Below are 20,339 nucleotides of genomic sequence, written 5' to 3' on the forward strand. Positions count from 1 at the left end.
TCACTTATTTTTGTCTTTCCATCCACAACTCGGTATCAGCCTCACCTTCACTGTGGTCATGCTGCCTTTGATCAGTTTACACAGTAGCTGTTCGAAGGAGCTCAGGCAGGAAATGAAGCTCTTGACCTGTTGGCTGGTTCTATTTCAGGCTGAGTTGGCATGAATCACAAATGATGATGAATTTGTCGTCGAGGAAACCTGCTCACTTCTGTCAGAGGAACGTTTATATGTTAGTCATAGGCTAGTCTGATTATCGTGCTTGATTTAAGCGTTCTAATACTTAATTTTATCTAATTGAGGAAATGTTTTAATGCCAGCCTGGTTTATACTGTCACTTCAGAGAGAAGACACAGTTCTGCCAGCAAACCAGCCTCCACTTCGCCCTTCCCCGTGTCGGGCAGGAACAGGAGCAGTGGAAGCGGACTTGGGCCCGGGTTGGGCCCGGGGTCTGTCGCTGGAGTGGCGATTGGGAGCATCCTTAGTCGACCTTCCACTGCTGGACCCAGTTTATGCTCCTCATCGACGTCCGCCTCCTCCAATCCCAAACTCCTAAAACCAGCCAAAGAGAAGCTGCCAGGCATTCAGCGAAGACCTCCCTTTCCACCCTTCAGGATGCTTCAGCCGGACAAGATGTAAGTGAAACAGAGCAATGTTGTCTTGTGTTGCTGGGGGTTTGCATTATGTCAAAACATTAAAGTCGAGCTGAAACGGTGGGCGTAGACGGACATTCTCCACAGCGCAGTAGCGAGCTAACTGACCGAGCGTTCTTGGTGCTCTGCGGCTAAATGTTGCAGATTGATTGGTTTAAATTGTTTGGTGCTAATTACGTAATATAAGAATATGAAGTTGAAATGGATTTTCTGTATGTTTTTGGCCTATATTGTCAAATAGATGCACAATATTACCGGGGATGTGATCTAAAAGGATTAAAATTAAATTTTTCATTTCACTTCAACTTTAAGACTAAAGCGGAAAATAGTTAATGTAATAGTTTTGATATAAAAACGACATTTTCAAATGCTAAGATGAAACACTGGAGTGTTCATTGCAGCCACTGTTAATTTTACTGATATGACAACTATGTCTGTTGAGTTACAGCTGTAGTTAATTAACATTAATACAAAGCAAAAAAGAAGTCATATCAATTGCCAGGCAAGGTTGGCAAAAGTTTTGATACTCCGACACTTTTTCCACACCACATGTTTAAAACAATCTCCGTTATATTTACGTTCTATATGGCTGAAAAGTACCAAAGCTTTAAAGAAAACAGATCTACAGTCAGATTTTCAACCCAAAGTTGCTGCGAGCAAAAGAGAGAGAGCAGCTGTGGTCGAGTGACATAGACGGAAAGGTAAGAGAGCGAGTGCTGGTAATGAAAACAAAGCGGAAGGTGAAAAAAATAAAATAAAAATTAATTTCTGATTGTTTCACAGAGGTTACACTGTAAATGACAAGCTAACACACCTACACCTCTGTATTGTGCAGTAGGAAGGTACAGGATTATCTTTGTCTGCAGCTGAAGTCGCGCTTCAACCTGTCGACTGTGTTTGTCTGTTTGCTCCGCCCTCCGTCACCTGCAGCTCTTATACTGCTCACACTCACAGGCCGGCAAATACCAACGTCTTATAAAGATGCAAAAGTTATTTTCTCGTCGAATTTCAGATTCTGAACCGCTCTGAGCCATTGCCTGCAGCGAAAACGGTAGTATTTCGCTCCAGTGTCTCTCGCTGGCCGTTCATTTAAGAGTGAGGGGCGCAATGCATGCTGGGTGCTGTAGGATTGTAGAATGGGTACAACTTTCGTTTGTTTGTACAACTTTCTCCACAGCTATGGTGCCATTTTCAAATATTATTGCTTCTATTGATACAGAGAACACCAGCTTTGACTGACAGTGGCTTTTTTCCAGGGGCGAATTGCTCCTTTAAGATGCTCTCAGGTGTCTGCACATTTACACTTTAAAAAGATGCTTTTGTGGAAAAAGAATTGCGACTTTGTGTTGGATGTTTTCAAGTTAAGAATATTCTTCAATTTGGATGTACTTCTTAAAAAATGCCTTTAGTGGATATGACAGCTGAAGAATAGCAGGAGGGATGGTGGAGAGAGAGCAGGGTTGACATGCACCAAATGGACTTGGGTCGGGGTCAAACCTGCGGCCTATGCGGCGGAGACTTTGCCTCTGTATACAGGCTACTTAACCAACTGAGCTAAATCGGCCCCGCCTAATGAATTTATGAGCTAGAATAGTTGATGTGTGAGGCGCTGGTTTAGCTTACTTGGTAGAGCAGGCGCCCCATATACAGAGGCAACAGTCCTCGACGTATCGGTTGCAGGCATGTCATCCCCCACTCTCTACTCCCCACATTTCCGTCTCTCTTCATCTGCAAAAAGCCAAAAAAATAATCATAAAAAAAACAAAAAAGAATTGTTGATGTGATTAGAAAACAAGCAGAACTGAAGTTTAACATGAAGTGATGAGCTTATTCAACCAAAGAGAAGTAGAGCCGTGGCTGCTACACAAACATTCAGTCCTCTCGTTTCAGAGTGGACTTTCTTCCCTCACATAAAATGAGTAACCCAACACTGGCTGCAGAGAAGAAAAAAACAGACAAACTTATGTTGCTAGTACAACATGTCTTTGTGTTTCTGTGTATCCTGAGAACTGCAGTGGAGGGACGGTAACAGAGAATTTTGGCTTCAGAACCCTTCCACGATTTGTTTCGGGTGCCTGAAACGTTGTACCGTTAAACATTTGACTGGCTGCAGACTAAGTTGTAAGTTCAGTCTGGTATTATCAAAATCTTTATTTCAACCATATATGATATAACAAAGAGTACGGACTAGACCTGCTCTTTTTGTAAAGAGTCTTGAGATGACTTTGGTTATGATTTGGCACTATACAAATATAATTTGATTGATTGATTGAACCAGGATCTGTTCTCACATCCTGTCTTATAAAAGTAATGTATAAACTGTACGGATCACACGCCAGAAGAAAACATTTGCAGATCTGCAGCACAAATCACTGAAGTTAGTTTTACATTGGTCATTTAACAGTTATTCACTCCATCCATCGAATATCCAACCTAAAAATAATTTCACCACACCAGGCGTAAGAGCAGCGATGGATTTGTGAGTATGTGCGGCAGCAGATCCGCTCTACAAACGTGCATACAAGCCACTCTTTTATTTATAGTCTTAATGCGAGATGTGTGCTGCCTTTTACACAGAAATAGGTCATAAAGTGTTGATGTTTCACTGTATAACATGGGCTTCCGCTCTGGGGTCTTGATTGCTATTCCAGCATTTATTTTGACAGTATCAGCTGGAAGTTGCTTGTGATAACCATCTGTACCTTAGTGTTATTAACTTTAGCCCACAGCGTTCAGTAGTCAGTACATTTTATCTTACCCATATTACACAGCGCTGTGCTTGGTCCAAAAACTGAAGCCATAATCCGAAAACAATACCTCAGTTTGTTGTTCTTCCTGTGACTCACACAACAGGCCACTGCAAGTGTAGCCAGTGCAAACACACACGAACATCTGCTCTGCAAACAGTCCACATACACCTGTTGTTTTTTTTCTACTTGTGATAAACGATGGATCATATTAGATTTATGTTTTGTCCTCCCAGCCCCATCCATACGTGCACATCCGTCTCTTACCATGCTTTTCTCACAGGCTCTGTGTTTCTAACCCTCAGCTTCCTCCTTGCTGCCCTCTTCATCTCTGTAACCTTCTCTTCCAGCCTCACCCCGGCTGTCAAGGTGGAGAAGATGCATCTGAGGGTGGACTCGTCAGCTAAGCTGGTGCAGACTCCATCTGCCCCCGCCACCACCTCATCCTCCTCTACATCTTCCTCTAGCACCACTGTGAGCTCCAACACTACCACCATCACCACCTCCTCCTCCTCATCATCAGCCCTTAAACCAGGCCTTAACTGTCCCTCCATACCAAAGCCACCTTTACTGGCCCCAGGTCAGATTCCCAACGGCAAGGGCCACCTCTCAGTCCTCTCAGACAAGAAGCAGGACAGCAGCAGCAGTGCCAGTAGCAGACGCCACATTAACAAGAAAGTTACAGGTCAGTTGGAGGATTGAAAGGAAAGTGTGTTGTCGGTATCTCCATAATGTCGCATACATTATGTTATTTAACACATATTTTAGTCAAGCAAGTTACCAGAAGAGCTGAATTGTCACAGTGTATGTAAGTAACAGCTTCTTCTCTCATACTTCTCTTCTGTTCTTTCAGAACGCGAGTTCAATCCAGATATCCACTGTGGCGTTATGGATATTACAGCTCGGAAACCATGCACAAGATCCCTAACATGCAAGGTAACCAATACTCTGCTTTGTGCCCTGTTACTGGGCTGTCCTTAAAAATTAAATGTTGGTTCCTTATTCTCCTTGAACAGTTCACATTAGATCCTAATGAGCAGCTTCTGGACTCAGTGTATGAATGCATGTGAGAGGGTAAATGTTGCAGAATTGACCCTTCGCTAAGCCCATCCCTTGACCGTCCACGTTTGCAACCGTAACTAGTCGCAGGAGGCCTGTCAAGCTTTCAGAACAAGGAGAAATGCTGAAACGGTGTGCATATGGACTCTGCAAGTCCGACAGCAGATACCCTCAAAGTTTAGAGTTTCCGAAGCCAGAGACTCAAGAGGAGAGATATTAGATATGGAGTAAAAATTGTGGAAGATGGCACTCGCAGCTTAGATTAACAAAAACTCCTTTGTTTGCTCCAAGGTAAGACGCTAACTAATTTGGCTAGGTTAGCATGTTAGCAAAGAAAGATGGATGAATATTAATAATAAGTTAATCCAGATCCAGTGTATAGATCAACCCACGCGCTTTAAACAAAACAAAAAAGTGGTAATAATTTAGTTTTGCTAGCAATGGGCTAAAACATATTAGATAATGAAAGTTATAGGGAGTCATAACTAAACATTAGCTTAAAATAAAACAATATATTGACTTACCCTGCTGTCCAAGAACATTGTTGTTCCTGTGTGATTGTCCTAAACATGAATTGTCAAGACGTGGGGCGCCTGGCGCTTGCATTGGGACCTGTGAGCTTTTGCCTCGATTTTTATGTTGTCTTTATTTTCAACACTCCGCTGACAAATCATATTCTGGATGTAGCTTTTAAATGCGTATCGTCCTTTCTGTCGACTTCTCTCTTATATTTGGGAACTCTTTTCCCATAATTGCTATTATTTCCCTTGGAACATCTCTCACTGCTAGTTGAAAAAGCCATAATATTTACATACTGGTGCGAAAGCTTGACAGATGTAGCAACAGTAACCAAGGGGGGCGGGACTTAGCAAAGGGTCAATTGTAAAGCTCTTTGAGTGGATGGAAGAATAGAAAAGCAATGCGGTCCATTTACATTTTGTTTTACCAAGCCTACCATAGCTTTGGTTTTATATGATTAGCAGTTATAATAATTTTACAGATTTTCAACTGATCTCTATTCTAGTTAGTTTATGTGAAGAATGCCTGCAGTTGGCACTAATGGACTAGCCATCAGTTCCTTCAGTCACAGACGCCTCAATTGAAGTAGTTGGTGGCTAGAAAGAACAATAGGCTGCAGCTACAAAAGTATACCATGAACATCAAAACCACATCCCATTAAATGAATGCTGAGGATGTTACAGATGAGGATACATTTCTCAGTGTCTTGGAAAAACACTGAGAAATGTAAGCTGCAGTTGCTCTTGCACAATGCATCCTGGTTTATGTAGGCACTGCCAGCGGGGCCTGTGAGCAACGCAACTTGGCTTTCAAAATTCCCTCTAATCCGTCAGACAATGTTTTTTATGTGCAAGGGCCTGTCCTGTTAAGTTTATATTCCTCTCTAGCATAGAGGCTAGCAAGCTAGGTTTACTCGCCTCACTTGGGAAAATACCTTGCTAATGTTAGCAGAGACTTTACCTTTGACTTTTCCTGTGTTCGACCAGACACATTCCTTAAGCCAGCGGAGGGCAGTGCCAGGGCGGAGGAAGCGCTTTGACACCCTACTGGCGGAGCACAAGAACCGAACAAGGGAGCGGGAGAGGGAGAGAGAACTCCACCAACCCCATTCCCAGCAAAACCCCTCTCTCAGGGACCCACACCCCTCCTCCCACCTCACCGCTGCCCATGATGCCCACCAGGTCGCTCATGGCAACGGGCCCACCCCAGACACCACTAAGCCTTCGCCACTCAGCAAACCCAAGTTTCACAGCCCTGGTCTTCCACGGTACGTCTTGGTCCAGGCTTGGGTTGCGTGTGATGCTACGGTTAGAATTTAGCAGTTACATACTTTTTTTATGATGAAGTTTATAAACTATGGGTGCGAATCTCTGTCAATCAGACTAAACAGCAGTCACGGAGGTGGTACCCCCGGAGACCCTGCAGTAGTCCATGAGTCACCACACCATCCCCAAAGTACCCCCGATGGGTTTTCCCGACCCTCCAGTGACGAGGGAGAGAACGAGGAGCGGGAGGACAACGCTGACAAACTGGACTGTCACTATTCAGGTTATCACCCTCGGCCGGCAGCTGTAAGTGCACTCTACCAATTCATTACTCCGAATTCATTATTTATTTTAGATTTCACTTTGTCAGAAATTTAAAGCACTCATTGTCTTTTCTGATTACTGTTCCGTGCACTTCATAGTCATGTTATACCAAAAATGTCTGTCCCCTCTTTCTGTTCGCAGTACTGTACCTTTGGAAGTCGACTGTTTGGGAGAGGCTGTTACTCCTTTGATCGGCGGTGGGACAGAGTGCGATGTACCCTGACCACAATGATGGACAAGCATGTCAACTCTCAGATGTGGAAGTGAGTCTTTCCTGTTCATTTCTGTCTTGTCTTTTAAACTATTTATTTACAGTCAAAATTTGTGACTGATATTCTTCCTTGTTGCAGGAAAATCCCCTTGGCCTTGGAGAACTCCTCCTCCGTTGCACCTACGCATAGGACAAGCACAAATTCCCATGGTAGCACTCCCTCTTCAGGCTTCCTGGCCCCCTCTGCCACCCTGCCCCAGACTCCTTATAGCCAATCCTATGAGGGCAAATCCATGCTCTCCTATGGGACCACCTTGAATGCCCGCAGCTCCCCACAGGGCGGGGCTGAGCACCCGGCCTACGGCATTACGCAGGCCCGACAAGTGTCTTCGTCGCCGCAGATGCCTTCAGTCCACTCGTCCTCATCCTCCTCCTCTTCAGCTCCTTCCCTAGCCTCAGGCCGGGCGCTCAAGTCCCGCTCCTCCAGCAGCAGCACTACCAAGTCGTCATCGTCCTTCAGGCCCAAAGAGGTCTCCTCTGGCTCCTCCACCCCTGTCATCCCCAACTCCACTGGTGGGGGCAGCAGTGGAGCAAACAGTAACAGTAGCAGCACTAGCTTCAGCTCGGGGAAGAAGAGGAAGAACAGCTCTATTCTCTCATCATCCCATGGCCCCCCTGAATCATCCTCCTCTAATGCCAACTACTCTTCCTCCTCCTCCTCTTTCAAGAAGAACTGTGCAAATGTCGGCAGCTCAGGGAGCACCTACCACCACGGCTCATTAGGTCCTGCATCCTCATCATCGTTATCCTCCTCACACAGCGGAGTCCACAGTGTGGGGCTTAACTGTGGCCCCACCGTGCGGACCAACTCACTCAGCCTCAAAGCTGAGTCTTCTGGAGGCTCAGCCGGCGGCTCCTCGGGGCCGCCAGCGCGGGGCCCTCCCTCGGGCAGCCCTGCAGAGTCCATCAAGCGCATGAGTGTTGTGATGAACAGCAGTGACTCCACCCTTTCCCTGGGGCCCTTTGTCCATCACCAGTCCTCATCGGACCACCACACCAGCTTCAGCCACCACTCCTCAGACGGCCGCCTCGAAGGCAAAAAGCGCAAAAGCTCACCTGCCTCCAGTGGTATTAATAGTGGAGGTGGGGGAGGGGGAGGAGGGGGGCCGGGACCAGGACCAGGACCAGGACAAGGACCAGGTAGAGCCAAAGTGGCCAAGTCACCTGCCATTAACAACATCCATGGAAAGCATGGGCGAAGCATTCCAGGGACGCCGGGGCTACCCAACAACTCCCATTTACATCAGGTGGGTTTTGTACAGTGTAAATACATCTCTTTAAATTATACCGCTCTCATTTAGCATAATTAAAGTTATAATCTCGAAGATTTTCATTTTGATAAATGTCTGTTAAATCACTATTGCCGAATGAGGTAACACAATTTAGGCGGAGCTAAGCGGCTGCTTTTCCGCTCTCTGCAAGTTTTGGGAGTAAACTGTAATCTACTATAGCTGAACAAACATAAGCCTTTTTTACACTGCTGTTCTGCCTCAGTGCCGTAACGAGCTCCGCCGTCATGCAGTAATAATCCTCGAACTGGTAGTGGAAAAGGGGCTAAAGAAAAGATCGATGCCTACAGATGCAACTTAAAAAATAAGTTGAGATCCAAAGAAAAAGAAAGAAATTTGACGCTCAGATGAATGCAAACAGTCTAAAAAGGAAAGCGACCGTCAGCGATGAATATCAAGAGTTACAACCGGAGCCAACCTTGGACGACACACATGCGACACTGTCTGGATATCTGGGAAGTGTGCTCCCGCAATTACCGTTCAGCTCCATAGTTTCCGCCAAAGAGAACAAAACTGAGATCTTCGAGGTTATAACTTTAACTGTGCTCAGAGCTATCTGACAGTACATGTCAGTTTTGACAAATAAACAATGGTATCAATATATAAAATGTGATGCCTAATAATAAATGAATCAGAGGTATGACATTTGCTTTTGGTCACCCGGTCAACGGGCCAAAAAGGTAAAGATGTCACCTTAATCTCTGCTTACTTTGATGGGTATTATTGTATCTATATTTCCCCAAAGCTTATTGAAGAACAAAACACCACTTGTATTTGCTCAATTTTACACCTTTGTTTAATAAGGTTCATGTTTTTCATCAAGGACAACTTGTCAGACAATGAACCACAAAATGGTGAATGGCTCCATGGCAACCATTTGTTACTTTTACTGATTGCTAGCAGTTCATGTTCCAATGCCCTTCTTTTCTCTCACCAATTACAAGACTTAAACTTGAGTACTGTACTGATTACCACTCCAATACTACGATTAACCAACATTATACACTTAATATTGGTGGAAAATCACTGATTGCTGACATTGTTGCTAGCTTTGATCAACTTTCTCTGCTTGCATCACACTGTTGTTGTTTATCTTCACATGATTATTTACCTGAAACCTGTTGATTTTATGGGGCTAATGGGTAATGTTTAGGGATGCACGATATTATCGGCACGTTATCGGTATCGGCCGATATTGGCTTAAAAATCGGCCAACACGCCAATATCTGCCGATATAATTAACCGATAAAATAATGGGCTGCTGCCTACTTGATTAAATGCCCGACCTCGGCGCAATGTCCCCGGCGCGAAGAAGACCTGCACGGCGCAGCGTGATGACGTCAGAGAGTTAGAAGCCAAAATGTCCGTGGTGTGGAAGCTTTTCAGAGTGTCCGAAATAGATAGCAAAACTGCTATAATCACCATTATACTGTACGCTAATTCCAATACAGAAGAGAGTTGACGATCTCTGCAATTAGGTGTGCGGGAAAAAAATATCGGTATCGGTAATCGGCTAAATAAGTTGTAAAATATCGGCATATCGGATATCGGCAAAAAATCCAATATCATGCATCCCTAGTAATGTTATCAGATCAGTGCATTGACTGGCATACTCACCAATACCTGATACCGCATTTTAGACAGTATCGGAACAACTCTATTTCATATTTTAGCACAGAAGCTACGGACAGATCATTAATCTCTTCTGTTCTTCCTCTTCCCCAGCCAAAGGCTCGTCCCTGACAGCGGTGTCCGGCTTCTGGGTGTGGAAGCGGCAGGCGGACGGGGAATAGTCCGGAGCAGCCCGCTTACTGCTCTGGACTGCACGAGGCCTTCTAAAGTCAAACCCACATTACTCTCAGCTTCCCACAATCCTCAGGGTGGAGATGATCTGGACTGCCCAGTGAAGTCAATGTGGTCCTTACTATTTCTCCCAAAGCCATGCGTGTGTGTGTGTGTGTGTGTGTGTGTGTGAGAGTGTGTGTGTGTGTGTGTGTGTGTGTGTGTGTGTGTGTGTGTGGGAGGGGGAGGTTTACTGTACGGGGATTGTGTGGAGCGCCATGGGTTCTAATGAGCTAGCCAAGGACCCCCCACGCAAGTGTTGTCCCTGTTTTCTGAGAGGTCTTCCTTTCTGGTTGGAGGTATGAGGAACAAAAGCAACAGCCATGGGTCTCTTGAGCTTCAAAGCTCATCGGGTTCAGGTAAAGGGCTGCCGCAAGCCGTCATGACGCTGAGCAACTTGGGAGACGACAAGCTGATCTCCTCTGCGTATGTCAGAATGAGTGTGATTATGTGCGTGCGTGCGAGTAATTTTTGTCATGTCAGATTCTGCTGGACTACTGGAATTTCCGACTTAATTACACCCCCAGCGCCTGATCTCAGAAGCCTTGGAAGGAGAGCAGGAGGAGCAGCAAACTGTTACTGTCAACACCTTAAACAACACTCAATCACCTTGTTGTTCCACTTTCTGTTAGTCTGACTCTCTCTGGAGACACGTCGAGTAACCTCGGGTCGCGCGCAGTAGCCTGAGAGAAGCCCCTTGGGACGATCTGGTCAATTTTTATTATCCAGAAAAATTATGCAAGTGTTACCTTTTTATGATTTCTTATGAGCTTTTTACACTGAACTACAAAGAGTCTTTGTAGACGTGGTGGAGACGGTTGTGCTTTCAAATGTGAATAGGACGCCTGATGTGCCCATTCGATTGAATCTTTTGTCAGAGAGAGAGCTTGGTCTTTAGGACGCCTGTTAATTTTCTGAATCTTTCCATTGTGCAAAATGACAGCAACAGTAGACCTACCCCCAACTGTGAACAGCACTAAAGAACTACTTTCTCCACAGGCACTGCTTAGTTGTCTTCAGAGCGAGCCAAAAGCTGCTACCAGCTTTGCCAACTACTTTTGCTTTTTTTTAACTAAAAGGTGGGCAGTCTTGCTCATGAAGCGGTGATGTTGCATTGCCTGTGTGGATATGAAGAAAAATCTGTGCAAACCGTGTTTTTATTGCCACAACTTACCTACTTTTTACCCAGACAGCTGTGTGAACGTCCACAGCAGCTGTGGGCAGATGTGAATTGTAATTTTTCCCACATAGGGAATCAGGTATGGTACGTCTTAACTGGAGCAAACTTTATGCACGTCACCTGTCTTCTGTGGGTTTGATTGTCCCTCCTGTGTGTAACCACTACCCAAGCTCTGGATGTTGACACTTTCAATGCCTCTCCGTTACACTAAGTGTGTGTGCGTGTGTTGAGAAAAGATTTGTCGCAGTAGATGGCCAGGCATTATACTCTATTCCTTTGTCAAAATGGAGTCTTAAATCAGGCAATACTTGCCCATCTCGCTGGGACGTTTGCATCTATTGAGTGATCTCGGGTGGGTTTTATGGTGCGAGATTCATAGAGATGGCTTCACGGGACATGTTCAAACTTTTGGCAACACCTGTTGATTTATGGGACCTTCACTGATGTCAGATAGTGCAGAAAAGTGGAGGGAATTTTTTTTAAGAATTTAGCTTTTTTTCTTGTAGCCTACGTATCAAACAAGTATTGAAGTCTCCCTATTTGAGAATACATATTTTGTTAACAAGTTGTACATAGAGAAATATGTATTTTTGCACAGGCATTTTTCCTACAAGCTGAATATTTGGTACAATTAAGAAAAAAGTCATTATTTATTTAGTTAAAAAAGATTAAAAGTCAAGAGTGGTTCACTGCCAAGTCTATATAATGCAATACGCCTATATGTAGAAGGTGAAGCATCTCATGAATCGTGTACTGAAAACCTTTAAGGAACAAAGTGTTGCCGCTGTAGCATGTCTGTCCGACAGAGGAAACCTTTACTCACGTTTCAAGGTCTCAAATCACATGTGCTTTTACAACACATTTTACGTTGCCTCTGAATCAACACAACAACAACAAAAAACCATTACATTATGACCCAATTAGCCTGTGATTTTGAAATGTCCTGCAGGCTTGAAGCTGTGCCCTTTGTCTAACCAGTTTCCATGGACTCTTCAGTCATACACTTTGTAGACCTTAATCACATCTCATGATTGCAACACTTGCGTTCTTTTATAAAGGTGGAAGGGACTTAAGCAATCATTGCAAGGAAGAGGAACACTTCAAACAGTCCAGCTGCTTGCGTTATTGTTGCCAAACAAGTAATTTGAATTACAGCTTTTAAAGAAGTAGTTTGCAGCTTTTAAAAGAAATATCAAATTAAGAAAGTGCCTGAATTTGTTTCACCCTGACTGTTTGAGGACAGTATTCTTTGGGTTGTTTTACCTTACTTGAATGTTCGAAGTGTTTAGGAGTTTGCTTTTAAATCTGCCTATAAACCCTAAATGTGGTAAAACCGGAGCTTGTCAGCTGCCCATTCTGAAACACTTTAGTATTGTGTGTTTTTCTTTGAGGGGGGGGGGAGGGAGGGGGCTATCAAAGTTTTCCAGACAAAACGTCAAGATTTTCTGTCAGCCTCAGTGTGTGGCTGTAGCCTCCTCTGGTTTACTGGGATATTTGTACACAGAAAACCTTCAATCAAGTGTTTTGTTTACCCTCAAACTCAACTAACATCCCGGAAATGTTTCACATGAGCGGAAACATTGTGAGGATGTTTTTTTTATTAGCACCATAGACTTGGAATGTGAAAGTGAGAACGAATACAGCTCGTGTTTGGGAGGACAAAATAAATCCACCATTCATACTATGTAAAAGTGTGTATAGATTTCTTTTGTATACATTATCAAAATCATTTTCAGCTGGACTTATGTATTGGCTGCTATGTAATTCATGAACAAAACATAGGTTAGAATTAATATTTAAAGAAAAAAAGATTGTATAGTATATTTGTTTTGTAACAAGTTTCTGTAAATAAAATAATTTATACTGCTATTTATATGAAACCACGTGTCTGCCTCTTTCATGGAAACAACAAGTCTGGAGGATTGCAATCCCAACAGTTAAACAAATTTTATTATATACACATAAGAGTCGCTTGGTCAGACAAACTACAGGATCAGGTATACCAAGAAGAAAGATGTGAGCCCCCTTGCTGTGAGGAGAAAATATGGCCTCAGTTGTTACATGTTGATAACTCTGGACAACTTCTGGACTCTGTTCAGCAGCAAGTCGCCCTTCTTGATGGTTTCCTGGTACTGCCAGTTTTTGCTATCAGGTCTGGAAAGAAGAACAGGGAGGGATTAGGAATCTGCCAGTTCTTAATGAGTTATTTGTGGAAGTTTAAGAACTGTTACTTACCTATTTGTTTCCACAATCTCATTCACTTTGTCAATTTTACAGTGAAGACGGCCAGCAGCTATGAATCGGGACAGTTCCCTGAGGAAGAAAAGGAGTTTAGGTCAAGAGATAGATACATTAGTGTCCAAGTCTCACTTTACTCTTAAAGTAGTAATCTCGAAGATTTTCATTTAAATAAATGTCTGTAAAGTCACTATCTATAACCGAATGAGGTAACACAATGGTGATTGAGCCTATGGCCCACTGATGAAAGCCTTTGCATTTGCAGTATTACAGGCTGGGTGTCTCTGGCGACTTTTGTGGAAAAAAACCCAAGTGGCGCCCAGTTAGTGACGCGTTTTCCATCACCCAGCAGTGGTTGGTCTGCCAGAGAGGGTAGGCGGAGCTAAGCGGCTGCTTTTTCGGTCTCTGCAAGTGTTGCGAGTAAACAATAATCTACTATGGCTGAACAAACAGAGAAAAAGATCGATGACTACAGATACAACTTTAGCAAGACTAGGTGAAAACCTGGTATGTGGCTGACCGCATCAGGTCAATGTGCGCTTTTGTGGGCAATGTGTTACAAGGACTATGAGGGCGATGACAACGTGTTTGAAAGCAGGTGCGTGCTGCGGACGTAGGTGAGGACAGCGGAGGAGCAGCCCTGCCTACTCCCTGAACAAAGTATCCAGAGCCGTATAGACAGAGTGTCGCGTCAGTGGAGGTCCAATATGCTCCATGATCCACTATTGTGATGTCAACTTCACAACTCTCTCTCTACAGCTCTGAAGGCACCATTACTCAGTCACATACAGACCCACGTGTAGGGCTGACCCCGGCGGTCAGCCAAAAAATAAGTAAAATTCCAAAGAAAAATAAACTAATTGGACGCTCAGAAGAAGGCAAACAGTCTAAAAAGGAAAGCGACCGTCAGCGAGGAAAATCAAGAGTTACAACTGGATATCTGAGAAGTGTGCTCCCACAATTACCGTTGATTCGCCAAAGAGAACGCAACTGAAATCTTCGAGATTAGCACTTTAACAACAAAATGAACAGTTCTCCAAAACAAATAAAACAATAATTTGGCAAGTGCAGATTTTACTTTTTCAGCCTAGTGCATGAGGGCAATGCTTTAACAATGCTGTTCCAACATGCATCTTAGAATGTATCGCTTAAGATAAAAGTATATACATGCACTCCAACACCTCCCTAATCTAACATCCCACAGAAAGCAAAGGTTCAACCAGTGTAAATAATTAATTTTCATAATGTCTTTAGAAGATTTGACATAGGAAGAACATGGTGTATAGACACTTACTGGTCGATGAACTCCGTGCTGACACCAAAGGCCTCGGCCATGTAACCCAGGGTGAGGGAGCGGTAGGACTCTAGCAGCTGGCTGTAGGCCTGGATCCTCATCTCCCTCACGTAGTAGCGGTAGTGTGGCGCAAAGAGCCAGTCCTTCTTCATCTCCTGCTCCACCGTGGCTGTGGCACAGAGAAAAAAAACATTGAAAGCATTGAACACACACGTGCCAGTGATTAAAATCCTACGTCTAGAAATAAAATACTGGATTATTTGAAGAACTGACTTGAAAGAGTTTGTAGAGACAAACAGAAAAATAAGACTCTACGAGTAACCAGTTTCTTGTTTGGAAGTTTTTCCTTGTTTTTATGTCAATAAAAGAAAAAGTTTCCTCACCCAGAGACTGGAAGAAGACGGAGTAGCGGCACTCATAGAGGGAGAACAGATACTGGCGGACAGAAGGCAGACTGTGCAGCACCTCCAAGATCTCAGCTCCCTTTATTACCTGAAGAACACAGAACATATGAACAATAGCACCTAATAAACGGGTGAACCCACCCATTAGCTGCAGGTTTTTCAAGACATAAGTAGAGTTCAACACCTTTTACATTGCTTAAATTACAAACACAAACTTCCTTTCCGTAGTCTACCTTTTCACGGAGGTCAGGCCTTTTGAGGGCGATCATGCAGACGTAGACGGTGTACGTGACAAAGGTCTTGTAGTCCATGAGCTCGTAGGAGGTGAAGGTGGACACTGTGTCAAGAAAGAGCTCAGCAGCTTGTTTGAAGTCCCTGATGGCCACGCAGTAGAGGCCCTGGTACACCTTTAGGCGGTTCCTCCTGTCCCAGTCTCCCCCCTCCTCAATGAGGCTGTGGATACAGAAAGGTGGATGAGCACTAGAAAGACTACTGTGGAAATGTTTCAGAACAAGGCTTGAAGCACCTTTACCTCTTTGCTTTCTCTGAGTTGCGTGTGATGAGGTCGCTGTCCATGTAGAAGAGGCCGATCCTCAGCAGGTAGAAGACGATGTCAAGTCTGTGACCAAGAGCCACCGTCTTATCATAAGTCTTCCTGAAGGCTGTCAGGGCGCCCTCCTGGGGACAGACAAGAAATGTTTAATAAATCTGCTACTGTAAGATACTTAAAGACACATTTAGCTAATCAACTGCGACAAGGTTATTTAATTACATCTATCTTGCCAGAGCTACAAATAAAGACACAAATAATTATAGATTATCTATATTCAGTGGTGCTAAAAGTGCCATGAACATTTAAATGAACGTAAACACACACACATGACCAAGAGTGCTTTAAGTAAATGTTTGGAAAAAAATAACATTAAACAAATGTGCACTCTGGAAAATTCAAATACAAATTTAATAAGGGTAATTTTTTATAAGTAATGAATTCTGTCTAATCAAAATAGACATGAGCTTGTGCTAATGAGACACTCGACACAGATTTGTCTTAAAGCTCAGTGTTGCAACTTCTAAGCACTGATGTCCTCGTCTGCAGCAGTCACAGTGCATAATGTGGTAATCTTTAATCATACTACAACTCTTACTGCTTAGTAAGAAGCAAAATGAAAGACAGAAAAGTAAGACTTTTAAAAGTATGATAAAAGCATGTAATGGCGAAGAACATATTTAGTGTGACTTCATGACTTTGTGGTTACACCTTTGATGATACTGATAATGTGTGTCCACAAATTGAAACCATGGCTTTCCAGGATCAACCCATGTATGGACTAGGCCAGACAATATATATGGGTAGGCTCATACTCCTCACAATTTAAAAACATGACGATGACTAAACAGTCACTCAGACAATGGTTAGTTCCAACAGTGTTGTTTTATTTTACTCTTTTGAGACATAATAGTTGCAGCCATATGCTTTGGGCTTATGTTTACACGTTACAGCTAAAGCTAATTGTATATGTGTAATATTATTAGGTCTGACGAATTAGTCAGTGTTTAACCGTGTTTTACTTAACGATTATTATCATTAATGTTAATATTCACTTATAGGGCTGGGCAATATGACGATATACATCGTTAAAACAATATAGAAAATGTCTATCGTATGCGTTTTTCTATATCATCGCTATTGTGATGTCCGAAAACCAGGGGCTGCTTTACGGTAATCTTTACTGGATATTGACAAAGCTTTACGTTCTAATCCTTGCACATGGGAGCGACACATCGCCCAGCCCTGTGCACTTATCTTAAGTTTTGTTATACAATATTCTTTATTACCTTTGTTAGCGGAAAAGAGAAAATGTTCATTAAGCAACATAACACCAGTGTTTACATTGCCTGTTCTCCAATGCTATTTTGTAACAGTACAATGAATAATATGATGGAGACTCCATAATTGATTGTGGTACTGAATATTGTTGCTTAAGCTCTGAAATAAGGGACGGCATGGCTGAATGCAGTTTTTCTGAGCTGCATCTCAACTACCTCTATTTCATACATATATATATAGACAGTATATATATATTTTAACTTTAAAGTATAGATTTGGTTATTGTTGGACCAACAAGTGGAGCAAATAATTTAAAGGAATTCAAGGAGGGAGGATTGTTGAGTACTTGCAAGTCAGGTGTGACTGTTCGGCAAAGATAATTTAAAATATAAGTTTAGTTTACGATCATGTACATGGCTCACAGGTCAGGTAGGAGGGCCGCTGAGCAGAATTTTGCCTCAGACCAAAGAGAGGCTGTGGCCCACCTGTAGATGTTGTGTGTCCTGACTGAGGAGTTACCTTGTCTCCAATCCTGATCAGATATTCAGCTCTGGCCATCATGGCGTCTCTTATCTCGCTCTCTCCCAGGTTCTTCTCTGCATCCTCCAGCACATCATCCAGGCGCTTCAGCTCTTCCTCGTTGGCCTTTTTCATTTTATTGAGCAGGTCACTGTCCAGCTGCCATTTCAGGTCCTTACACAGCCCCTCATAGTACGGTGCCATGTCTGAAGAAGAAAGAAAAAGGATTATTTAACCCGTGGACCAAATCCTGGCAGACCTCAGTTCAAGAACTTGTGACGTCACAAGTCATATTTGCGACCCTGAGTTTTTTTTCCTCCAGAATAAAACATTAAAAACAGAGGGACACATTATTCCCTAAAATTTAAAGTTCAATGCAATGTAAGTAAAGCAGAGGGTCAACATATAAACTATGTATCAGGCTAAGTTTAAATCCCACCTTCAGACTGTTGTTGGCAAGCTGACGTTTGCTAAAATAATAGCTAGCATGCTAATTTCCCTCTGATAATCAATTTGTCCAAATTAAGTATATTTTTGGAGTTTGTTAAGAATGAAGATTTTTGCACCAATTAAGCCACATATGTTTGTACATTAATACTGTTATATATTGACCAAGCTATTAATGCTACATAGTGCAGTTTTATGCTAACTCACTGTTAGCTTTGATAGCGTCCATGAGCTCAGTCTTCACTTTAGCATCCTGTCGGTGACCGTCCATCGTGAGCAGGAACTTCAGCTGTGCTATCCTCAGATCAGGGTTCTTGGGGAGTCCCTCTTCTTCGAGATTCTCAAGCGGCATTTTTAGTCTAAAATATAGAAACAAAGACACAAACTGAAGGCTTTCTTTGTACAGACAGAGTCCACCGCTCGCCGTTACCTGCTAGTCTACGATGACTACGGAAAACACTGAACTGTTGTTTCCGGCAGAGCGTCAGACAGCGAGGGGAGAAAAGAGCGGAGGACAGACTGGCATTTAATAACTAAGTTATTATACCGCCCTCTGCTGGACCCCAGTATGAACCACACCTGAATCTACCAATTCAATACCTCAGTAATTCAGCCTCTGTACTAAACGTACCTCATCAATGTACTTGTTTAACTTCTACTATAAGGAAAATCAACATATTAATCATTTTACCCTTACAGGACATGATACAATACAAGCTCATAACATTGTAATTTTAATATGCCACTGCCAAATAGAAGTCAAAAATAGTACAAGTGTCGACGAACAGACAAGCAGAGACAACTTCCGATAGCAAAACGTATTTAAAAGCCTAAAAAAAGCTGCTATGTCCCATGAATAACGGTTAGTGGACATAATTTGCCATAGCCTAAATAGTTAAAGATTAGCCAAAGCTCTCTTATGATCAATTTTACATTATACAAATGCACATTCAGGCAAATGAAAGTACTCAAGTAATAAAAATAGACAGTATTGGCGACAATAAAAAGATACAAAATATGACAATATAAATAATAACAGTAACAAAAGAATTGAAAAACTATTCACACTATGTACACATTGTCGAGAGACATGCAGGGGTTGTTTTTCTGCACAGAAAATTGTACATTTTGTAATTTTTTAAAATCAAACCCACATGGTGTGTAGTATTATGATTAAAGCCAGAATGACATATAAAAATATTGCTGTAATATTGCACAGTGAAGCAGAATATGTATAATTGTTGTATGATAGTTACATGACAGTTATTCAGAGATGTGGACTTGAGACTTTGTGACTTGGACTTCAGTCGACCTGAGTCACTGTTCTGATGACTTGCGACTAGACTTGACAAAAAACAAATGACTTGAGACTTGACTTGACTTGGCATGATGACTCGGATGACTTGAGTGTGTTCATAAGTTTGAATGTTAGCTGTTAAATATAAAATGATTAAATTCAATATTGTCAAGTTTCTGTCTAACTATCAAGTATGTATGATCATGTATCATGATTGGGCGACTCAAAAAGCTCCCCGGTATGCGACTGTCATGATTGGATGAGTGGCTGTCAGTCAAACTCCTCACTATGACAACACGCAACATCAAAGACCCCCGCTACCTGATGTTTTTTCCCCAAAGAGAAGCCTCATCAGTCGTACTCATTACTACTCAATACGGTCTCAGACCAGACCATCATCATGGCTGCGTCTGTGCCAAGATTATACAGATACAATTCATTGTCATATTTTTTGACCAGGTTATATAAATTGGCCAATAATATCATTATTAGACAGGCAACTAATACCTTGTCTTTTCTCTTTATAAAAAGACCGGGTACTACAGGTAAGAGTGCTGTATCTTGGGTGGAAAAAAAGGGACTTGACTCGGGACTTGACTTGCCCTAACTAAGGACTCAACTTGACTTGACTTGACTTGACATAACCTGTGACTTGACTTGACTTGCCCAAGAAAAAATGACTTGCGACTCACTTGGGACTTGAGCAAATATGACTTGGTCACAACACTGCAGTTATTACACTATAATGAGGTATTATAAAGTCTGACAGCAGTGGGTATGAAGGACCTGCGGTAGCGCTCCTTACCTCATGCAAGGTTTGCAAGGCAAAGTTTGTTCAGTCTCTTTCTGTCCCTCTCTGTGCTCCCTCCTCTCCAGCAGACCACTGCATAGAAGAGTGCAGATGCCACCACAGTGTTGTAAAATGTCCTTAACAGAGTCCTGCACACTACAAAGGACCTCAGTCTCCTCCTGATGGTTTAATCAATGAAATCACTCAGTTATGTAATATGTATATGTAACTACTCTTTTAAACTGTAAGGAAAAGCAAGGTAACTTCATTTGTCTAGCACCTTGTATACACCAGGATAATCATATATAGGGTAATAAAATGGTAAAAGACTTACAAAGTGCAGAAATACAAACAAGTGGCATAAGAGATATAA

At 42.7% G+C, this 20,339-nt stretch overlaps 2 protein-coding genes across 2 annotated transcripts in view; one reads left to right on the forward strand and one right to left on the reverse strand.

The window, feature by feature from the left end:
- Positions 1-12,946, forward strand: part of LOC138605399 (ataxin-7) — a 32,016-nt gene extending 19,070 nt beyond the window's left edge. Inside the window, exons 6-13 of the mRNA XM_069677624.1 lie at positions 341-632; positions 3,748-4,082; positions 4,251-4,333; positions 5,962-6,242; positions 6,357-6,546; positions 6,706-6,827; positions 6,915-8,082; positions 9,850-12,946. Coding sequence (XP_069533725.1) covers positions 341-632; positions 3,748-4,082; positions 4,251-4,333; positions 5,962-6,242; positions 6,357-6,546; positions 6,706-6,827; positions 6,915-8,082; positions 9,850-9,867 — 2,489 coding nt within the window. The 3' untranslated portion in view covers positions 9,868-12,946. The remainder of the gene's footprint in view (positions 1-340; positions 633-3,747; positions 4,083-4,250; positions 4,334-5,961; positions 6,243-6,356; positions 6,547-6,705; positions 6,828-6,914; positions 8,083-9,849) is intronic.
- Positions 12,947-13,078: 132 nt separating this feature from the next.
- Positions 13,079-18,320, reverse strand: psmd6 (proteasome 26S subunit, non-ATPase 6). Its single transcript, XM_069678194.1, has 8 exons — positions 18,087-18,320; positions 17,433-17,638; positions 15,615-15,760; positions 15,316-15,535; positions 15,062-15,170; positions 14,679-14,847; positions 13,382-13,459; positions 13,079-13,300 (listed from the first exon to the last, which is right to left on the reverse strand). The coding sequence occupies exons 1-8, from the start codon at positions 18,229-18,231 to the stop codon at positions 13,204-13,206; spliced, it is 1,170 nt and encodes a 389-aa protein (XP_069534295.1). The 5' UTR covers positions 18,232-18,320; the 3' UTR covers positions 13,079-13,203.
- Positions 18,321-20,339: the final 2,019 nt, after the last annotated feature.

This window comes from Semicossyphus pulcher, unplaced genomic scaffold, assembly GCF_022749685.1.
Source record: "Semicossyphus pulcher isolate SPU_LCO1_2020_fin unplaced genomic scaffold, fSemPul1.0.p SCAF_3, whole genome shotgun sequence".
Lineage (NCBI taxonomy): Eukaryota > Metazoa > Chordata > Actinopteri > Labriformes > Labridae > Semicossyphus > Semicossyphus pulcher.